Here is a 9,031-nt window from a genome sequence, read left to right on the forward strand (position 1 = left end):
GGGACCAGGAAGAGCAGGGCAGCGGGGAGCCGGACGCCTCTCTGCTGCCTCGGACTCCTGGGCCGGCAGATGAGGGTGGGGAGCCCCTGGGGGGTGCTGGCCTGGAGCAGAGTTAGGGACAGAGCCCGGCCCCCTAGACAGAGCGGAGATGTAGGGGTGCGCCTTGCCGCTGCGTCCTTCCCTGGACCCTGCTCACGTCTCACGGGGCCTTTCAGACTCACCCGCCACTTGAGTGTGGCTTGAAAGCAAGTAGAAGCTTCAACTTCCGAAAGTGCTTCCTGGGGAAGATTTTTTTTCCTTGCGAAAATGGCTAGGCGTGAGTGTGCGAATGTGTGTGTGTGTGTGTGTGTGTGCGTTTTGAACACTTTATTTGAACAGACTATTTTTTTTCCTTGCGAAAATGGCTAGGCGTGAGTGTGCGAATGTGTGTGTGTGTGTGTGTGTGCGTTTTGAACACTTTATTTGAACAGATATACACGCAGTATGGACAGAAACAGGAAGAAAGCGTTAAGCCAGGTAGACTCATGGAGTCTTAGGACTAGGTGGTGAGTGTGTTCACAGCGCGAGGTTTGTGGGAAGAGCGAGCTCCCCGGAAGGGGAAGGCTGTCCCTCCTGGACGCCCGTCCCGGTGCTGCTCCGGAGGCAGGCGTGGGGTGCGCGAAGTAGCAGCAAAGGGCTAAATGTCTAATGGGGTCCGGGTGCTTTTTTCTGGGGGAAAAAGGCTTTGTTTCTCTTTTGTAAAAAACGACAAACACGGAAGTGGCGAAGCTATAACTCAGTGCCTGCTGCTGTGCAGCCACAAACATGCAACTTTTAGCCTGGGGTTTCAAAGTGGGTGGCTGTTGACTGGCTTTCCTCCTCTGGGAGCAGCCGATCCCTTCCTGGGAACTGGTGTAGACGTCGGAGGGGGAGGAGAAGCGAGGGAAGAGGCAGGGAGGAAGTGATACACTGCTGGGACTCGTTTCTTGCTTATTAAATAAGATTATTTTTCAGAATTAAATTTGAAAAATTGCACTGCAACACTGTGGGCAAAGCTTTTCCAAGAGTCTTTCCTTCTTTACTCCTTTCTTCCTTTCTTTCTTCCCAGAGTTTAAACTTCCATTTGGCAATTTCTTATCACTTGCAGTGTCAACATTTACTAACTGTTGGTTATCCTTTCGGCCACACCAAAGAAAAAAATATGGCTATTTTTTTTTTTCCTTACTGCCTGCAGTATCATGTCCTAATTTAGAAAGATTTACCAAAATTTATTATATACTATCTTGAAAAAATGCTGAATAGCTCTTGTTAGTCAAATAAACTGATAAAAATTTGTAGGGCTTGGCTATTCATTAGCCCTGGGGAATGAGTTTTTAGATTAAAAAGATTTTTTTTTGCAGTATTTGGTTTGTGTGTTTTTATATTTGTTTATAAATGAATTGCTAACTATCATCTAATCTTCTCCAATCCAAATTTCTATACTTTAGACATGGGAGAGTAGTGTATATTTATTTTAACATAATATTTTTATGATCCTCACTCTCCTGTCTTCTGTGTACTTAAACCAGAGAGTCCTGTCTTCATCATCAGAAGGACCTATGGTGACCATATTGAGAGCCTTAATTTAGACAGTAGTATGACTTTTGTCCATTACCATCTGTTTTGGTATGAAAATATCATCTGAATGTGGGACTGCACGGGTCAAAGCATCATAAAGCTTTTGAAATAAAACTTCTGATAAATTAATCTCTTTTCTTCTCTGAGGAAAACAAAATCTTCCTTTTCACATAGGACCTGATGTCTGACCACAAGCAGAAGGGCTTCTATCCTTTGGGCCAGTTGTCTACAACATGGGGCACACAGATCACTTCTTGTGATTTTTAGGAAAATAGTGTTGGCTTTTGAATATGAAGTCTTCCCACAGCTACCTTAAAAAGATTAGAATGTATATGGCTATCAGAAATTTTGAACTTAATATGTCATTTATTTGAAGATTAGATAAGCAATATTAATGATAAAACCATTAAAATACCCCTCTTTTTTAGAGATACACATTTTAAAATTTGCTTCAAATAAAATAGTTGTAAAGTCACTATCTGAAACTTCCTTTTGTTTGTGCGTCTGTCTCCTGAATCATGAGATAGGTCTTTTTATGCAGAATTGTTGACTGCTTTGCTAGACCCACAGACCAGCGAAAAGCAGCAGGTGCTTGTGGGAGATTGGAACCCAGCAGAGGGGAGAGACGACATCACAGTTTGCTGCTGTCATCTGAAAGCTTATGCGGAAAAACAACTCCAAATAATGTCCTAAACATTCTGTATTTTAGAATAAAATACAGATAATAGAGTGACCAGTGGTTCTGATGCTGTGACATGTGGGAGACAGAAGTCACTGGCATGGATGAAAGCCAAGGAAGCAAGGATCTCCATTTATGCCTGAACCAAGCTGTTTCTCAGTGCAGTACTTTTTCCCTCCATGGGGCTCACTTCTGTTGGTGGGATGGATCTTGCCTCATGAGAATAGACTGGACAGCCTTTCTTAGACTAAGTAGTTATATACCTTCGGACTAAGTTATTTCCACTTGATTTTTTTTCTAAGAGTTGGAAGAGATACAAAAGAACATTGGGCCGGCCGATTGGAAATAATCTCAACTTTGGTCTCACTTCTGTCCTCCTTATTTCTAAAGAAGATTGAAATATGTTGCTGCTTCTGTAGGGATGTCAGTATCCTGTTGTCCCTCCACACTGGCTGGTTCTGCACCTATGGATTCAACTAACTGCAGATGACAAAAAGCTGGAAAAAATGCACCTGTACTAACCACAGAGACTTTTTTTGTCATTCTGTGAGTAATACAGCATGGCTACTTTTGACGAAATTCAGATTGAATTGAATATGTGAGGCAATCTAGAGATGATTTAAAACATGGGAAGATGTGTAAGTTACACCATTTTATTATTGCATTCATTTGGGCAATTACAATGGCAAAGAAAAGGATGCATTTCTGTGTCACATCTGCTCAGTGGTATCCTGGTAAAATGCTGGATTGGCCATTGTGGGTTTATCAGCCTACTGTGGATAATTATATTGCTGAGATTTCATCATGAAATAACTACATCAGGATAATATGATAAATATTAGGATACAGGGGCAGGGTTAGGGTCTTTTGAATAAAACATGGACATAATTCTTAAGGTCCAATTTCCTTAAGCCAGTTACTGTGTAAGGTAGTTTCTTTCAATGAGTGCTATTCCTTACCTCTTTTGCAGACCAACTTTTGCTTACAGACCAAGGTCCAGAGTGATCTGCAGTGATTTGTTTAGCAATGAGAGAAAGTCTTTTCTATGAGGCTATCATTGATGGGCTTAAACCTAGTGAAAAGGATGCACAATGGGCTGGGGATTTAGCTCGATGGTTCCACCTCTTGCTTTGCAAGTACAAGCTCTCGAGTTCTATCCCTAGTACCAAAGTAAAACACACTACACCTCAGGTTTCTCTGTGGTCACCAGAACCAGGGGCACAGCTTTGGTCAGTGAGTCATGGACAGTAGTTTGGAAATGTCCAGGAGCCTTGCCTTCCGTATATACATGCTGTCACTTCCCCTTCTGGCTTCTCCTGTGTCTCCCAAAAGTGGATGGGAGGCTGGAGAAGGAAACTTCCAGGCACTGAGGAGAACAGGATACACCTCAGGTTTCTCTGTGGTCACCAGAACCAGGGGCACAGCTTTGGTCAGTGAGTCATGGACAGTAGTTTGGAAATGTCCAGGAGCCTTGCCTTCCGTATATACATGCTGTCACTTCCCCTTCTGGCTTCTCCTGTGTCTCCCAAAAGTGGATGGGAGGCTGGAGAAGGAAACTTCCAGGCACTGAGGAGAACAGGAGCATCTGGGTGGCAGAGAAGAAATGAGCCTGAGTAGACAGCATCCAGAGCCACAGCCAGGGCTATGTGTTCAGACACACTGGCTAGGCCATTCCACAGCTGAATGACCTGGCTCTTGGTGGCAGAATCCATCGCTGCTGAGCTGGTTGATAGGGAGAGCTTGGCTGTGGGGAACCCAGCTAAGACTCCAGGGAAAGTTGGTAGTACAAAGACTTTCCAAATGGAGGGAATGGTGTGAACAAAGGCACAGAGGCTGGGAGGAAGAGGAAGCCGTGCAGCTAACACAGGCGGCCTCTAGAAGAGCACAGTGGGGAGGGTGACAGAAAGGCATCAGGGGCGAGCCTGTGAAGGGCCTGGGATGTAACTCCGAGTATTTTGACTTGTTTTGCGGTCTGGGGAGTGAAGACTGAAGGAGGGGAATGAATGAGGGGCCTTGTTCCTTAGCCTCTTCTCTAACTGTGCTGTCCTTAGCGACCTTGTCTAACCCCGTAGAGCATGCATACACACACATATACATATTCCTAACTTCCTCCATGACTTCTTTCATTCTGCATATCACTTACCTCCTGCCCCCGCTACGTACAGCCTCTCACTGTTCAGGCTCATTTGCCCTTCCTCGACATAGGGTGGTCTCTTCTTGCCTGCGGATCCTTGGACACAGGAATCCAAAATACACAGGTGGCAGCAGTAGATTTTATAGTTCACTGGGACCCTTGCAATGTATACTGCTTAAAAAAGGAGTCAGAACAGGCCATGGGCTAGTGCTGGGATCCCGCATGCGTTTTACCTTTCCTGTATTACAAAATAAGTGAACCCGGCGCACCACCAAGAATCCTGCCTTTTTCTTGCAGAAAGAGTTACAAGAGTTGTTTTTTTTTTTTTCAGTTATCTTTCACCCTTGAGTGAGTAAGGATAATTTTCTTCCTTTTTTATTAGTACTTGTTTGTAGTACATGTAGTATGCATTCCTTATGGGGAACTGGTACATGTACGTAATACATCTTAATTTCTCTTTCCCATCTCCTCTCCCCTTTGGACCCTCCCTCCTCCGGTGAGTGTCATTTTAGGTTGGGTAAGACAGGCCCAGCCTTCTTTCTCTTCCTTCAGTGGACCACACAGGTCCTCTAGATACTACCGGGAGGGACAGAAATGGGTGCTGCCATGGGGACATGGTCTACAGATGTCTTCCAGTCCTGCCAGGAATGCCCCTGATGTGTCTTCTTCATCTTATGATGGGTCCTGCTGACTTGATGATCTGGTGGTTCTGACAGAGAGCCCAGATTAAATGGGCAATTCTGAGCAGGGCATCTCATGATTCCATCCCTACCACGACCTAGAACAGAAGCTGTTCTTCCGAAGTATGCCCTTCTCCATTGTTTCAGGACCCCAGGGACTCACAATGTTTTTCCAATTCGGTCTTGTTGTATATATCACCTTGCATTTTTCCTTGCCAATGACACCTCCAACAATATAGGATCTTCTAGGTCACATGATTGAAGCCACCAATCTCTTCATTCCTGTCACTTCTAGGTTTCCTGTTGCTGATTGGTTTTTCCCTACTTATGGGTCATTATCTTTTTGGTGTTTTGTTTCCGTTTCTAATACTTTTTCACTGAATGTTAAGAATTGTGGACTTTATTTGATTTGTTGATGGATTTTGTTACATTCCTTAAATACCTTTGTTCTGGTCAGATTTATCCTTTCAAAGCTTGTTTATTCAGATTCCTCCTCTTCCTCCTCCCATTTACTATTCCCAACAAATTCTGCCCATCTTGGTCTGCTCTGACGTCTGTCTCCTCAACTCCTCAAGACCAAATCGTCCTTCTTTGACTTCGCCTGTCTGTGTTGCTGCCTGGGAACTGCCTCTGAGCCATTAGCTTGAGCAGTTGTTGGGTGCACCTGATTGTCCCCCTTCTCTCAGAGATCACATTCTTGTACTATGGACTTTCAATAACTGAAAACCATTGCTTTACATAGTTTGCCTGGGTTGTCAGGTGTTTATAATGGAAGGGTAAATTGAGTTCCTGTTTTGCCATCATGAGCAGAAGCAGATGTTCCCCATGAGATGCTTGAAAGCTGCTGCTCAGGGCCATCCTGGTTGGGGCAGATGGGATTCAGGTGCTTACACTCTTTCCCAACAGTCAAAGCACCAAAATGGGTATTGTACTTGTCAAGCATATGAGTGTCAATTGTGCATGCAGGGATAAGGGAGCTAAGCAGCAGTGAGCCTGCAGACCCAAGGGACCTATTGTAAATCAAACTTTGGTTAGAACTGTGTTTATTTTCTAACTTTCAAGTGCTCCCAATTTCACGGGGCATGAAAAATGTCATTACACTGTGAGTTTCTGAGTTTCGTATGTTAATTTGGATCCCTACATATCCAGGTTTTCCTCCGCTGAGTGGCTCCTTGGGCAAATGGCCACAAGTCCCATTAGGACAAAATGGAGAATCATTACTGTGTACACTTGCTTCAGTGTTTCAGGGACTTTCCTCTGGGGCTCAGCCACCTCTTCAGCCACCTCTTCAGCCATGAGCTTTTTGTCAGAAAACTGTCTCAGCCCTGGGAACTGGGAAAGGAGTCCTAGTGAGTTTTTTGGTTGGTGTGATCTCTCTCAGCCCCATGCTCATCTATCTTGTCTTCTTCTGATTATATACAAAGCACTGCCCTTGTTGCCTACCCATCTAGGTTTGTCCCTAGGGATGCTGTGTTCTATTAGGCATCGCCCTAGGATTTTACAGGCCAGGTCCATCTGGCTGCCATTTTGAACTTAGGGGCCAACATGATAATGAGGACAACCTGGTTTCTGCAGTCACCACTGGCTCCCGAGCTTACATTGCTCTCAGCAAGTCCAGGTTCCATCAGAGCCTTTCCTGCGAGTGCTGGACTGCAGAGGTATCACCACTGGGCTCCTTGGTTATGCTCATGTCCCTGTCACTATGCATTCCCTGGTGAATGATGGGTCCCCTTGGCCTTCCCCAGGGAATATAATCCCCCAACAGGACATCTTTCTCCACATGACCCATTTCAGCCTGCCCCTTACCCAAGCTCTCTCATTCCTCTATTGTTTGACAAATTCAGACTTTTCGACATTTCTATCATTTTTCTAAGCTCCCGCGAGCCTCTACAGTGCAGCTAGTTTGCACTGTCCTCGGATATGCACGGCCTTTTCTCATGGTACTAAATCCTGCATCCTAAGAGTTATTCCCTGGTCAGGAAACCCTCCCCTATCTAGTGTCAGCCAAGCCAGGCCGAGTCTGAGATGGAGTTAGAAGCACAAGGACTTGTGGTGAAGCTACTCCTCTGAAAGGACAAGGGCCGAGCAGATGCACTGTCAGGTTGCAATACAGATCTGACAAGGTGTGAACCAGCTCACCAGGGAGGCCCAGATCTAAGGCTGTTCATTAGAGGAATCTGAAGCCGGAAATGCTTCCGTCTTATACCTCCACCTTGCTCAGTCATTGGCTGACAGTCAGCAGGGAAATGCATGCAGTCAGCTGCCCATGCCTTACCCAGGGATGGACCAGCTACTCCCTACCTGTGCCCCTGTCTTGCAAGACGGTTAGTACTTCCTTGAAGGTAAACTGCCCCAACTCCAAATCCCTCAAGAGAACTGTTGCTTCTTTGATCACCCTAACAAGTGTCAGAAATAATCAAGGATAACTTTGCCTCAGTAACCTCACTTCTAAACCAGGATTCCAAATCCCACTCATCAGCAGCAGCCTCACTCTGGTAACTGCGCCTCCACAACTAAAGCTCAGTCAATCCCTACATGCATTTGAAAGTCTGTTAATCCTTGGACTCCGCATTTCCTAAAACCCTGTATAGGGTCAGCAGTTTTCTTTATCCAGTGAGACGGCGCCCTACAAGCCCAGCTCCCCTGTGCAGCAAGCAGTATGCAGCGTTGTGTTATGGGCACTGAGCGTGGCTTCTTCCTTTCCCAGGGAGCCCCCCTTCTGCCACCCCTGGCTTTTATCTTTCACACCTTCAGGGTCTCTTCATCAGAGAGACCTTTCCTGGCCACCCTATGTGGCATCCACCATACCCCACCCCTAGCATGGTGCCTGGAACAAAAGGACCCCATAATGACCTAAAAAATGAAAGCAAAAGGGACAAACAGCAGAGAAGTGCTCGTGGATGTAGCAAGGGTTAGACCAGCAGCACGAGTAGAAGACGGGGGCTTAGAAAAAAGTCTAGGCACATTTCTCATAGATAAAGAAGAAAAAAATGCAAAGGAAACATTAACATAAGGGATGTTTCACAACAGTGTCAGCTACCAAATTCAACTGACACATTGCTGTGAGAAATAATCTCTGGGTTGATCAATATAAGCCTGAAAAACGTTTTATCATATGTTTCAAGGAAGAGGAGGGGAAAATAGGATACTCTGAACATGAGTAGTACAAAATTAGTATTTTTCTTGAACATATTTCAGACTACAATGAAGTGTGGTCATTAGAAATATGCTTCTCATTTGAAATGGAATTTACTGCATAAGCAAGCAATGCACACTGCACTTAGGACTGCAGGGTAAATATTAGAAATATTTGCATGGCAGCAGTGGTCAGCACCGCGGACACTCTTCAGTAGAAGGGCTGAACAGCAGCCTCCCATTGGTGATGGGAAATGCGCTAAAAAAGAAACATTCCCTTTTGGCAAGCATAAATATGCAAAGAATAAATTCAATATGCAACTCAAGGAGATACCTACAGGAAATAATTGCTTCTGATTTTAAAATTTGTATCAATATTTCAAAACCAGAACTCGAGCTTGTATAAAAAAAAAAATCACAGTCTCAAAGGTATCTCTGAAGTCATGATCATGGGAATTACTTCTGTGCAGGACGAACTCTACCGGTCTGCCTGTGAGGGGGAACTGTAGTGTGGACTTCGGAACCTGGGCTCCAATCACCTCTGCCCTTAGTTTTGTCGAAGGCAAGATGCCTTACAGTTCTGTGCCTCAGCAAACTCATCTGTAAAATGGGATCATCGAATGTGGGATGTTTGGCGAGTTGAGTGTGATAAATTCAGGCAAAGCATTTAGAGCAGTGCTTAGAAGGTAATCAAATGGAACATTCACTATAGGGATGGTGGTCACCATCCAGGTTAGGGAGATTACTTTTTTAAAAAAATTTTTAACCTATTTTTATTAGTGTATGTTTGCAGTACACAGTGATTAC

At 44.7% G+C, this 9,031-nt stretch overlaps 1 protein-coding gene across 1 annotated transcript in view; it reads left to right on the forward strand.

Annotated features, from left to right (window-relative positions):
- Nhsl1 (NHS like 1) overlaps positions 1–2,755 on the forward strand; it is a 126,110-nt gene extending 123,355 nt beyond the window's left edge. Inside the window, exon 9 of the mRNA XM_033763158.1 lies at positions 2,695–2,755. Within this exon, the coding sequence (XP_033619049.1) occupies positions 2,695–2,755 (61 nt within the window). The remainder of the gene's footprint in view (positions 1–2,694) is intronic.
- The last annotated feature ends 6,276 nt before the right edge of the window (positions 2,756–9,031 follow it).

Source organism: Fukomys damarensis, unplaced genomic scaffold (assembly GCF_012274545.1).
Source record: "Fukomys damarensis isolate Sample0158 unplaced genomic scaffold, DMR_v1.0_HiC HiC_scaffold_14, whole genome shotgun sequence".
NCBI classification, from domain to species: Eukaryota; Metazoa; Chordata; class Mammalia; order Rodentia; family Bathyergidae; genus Fukomys; species Fukomys damarensis.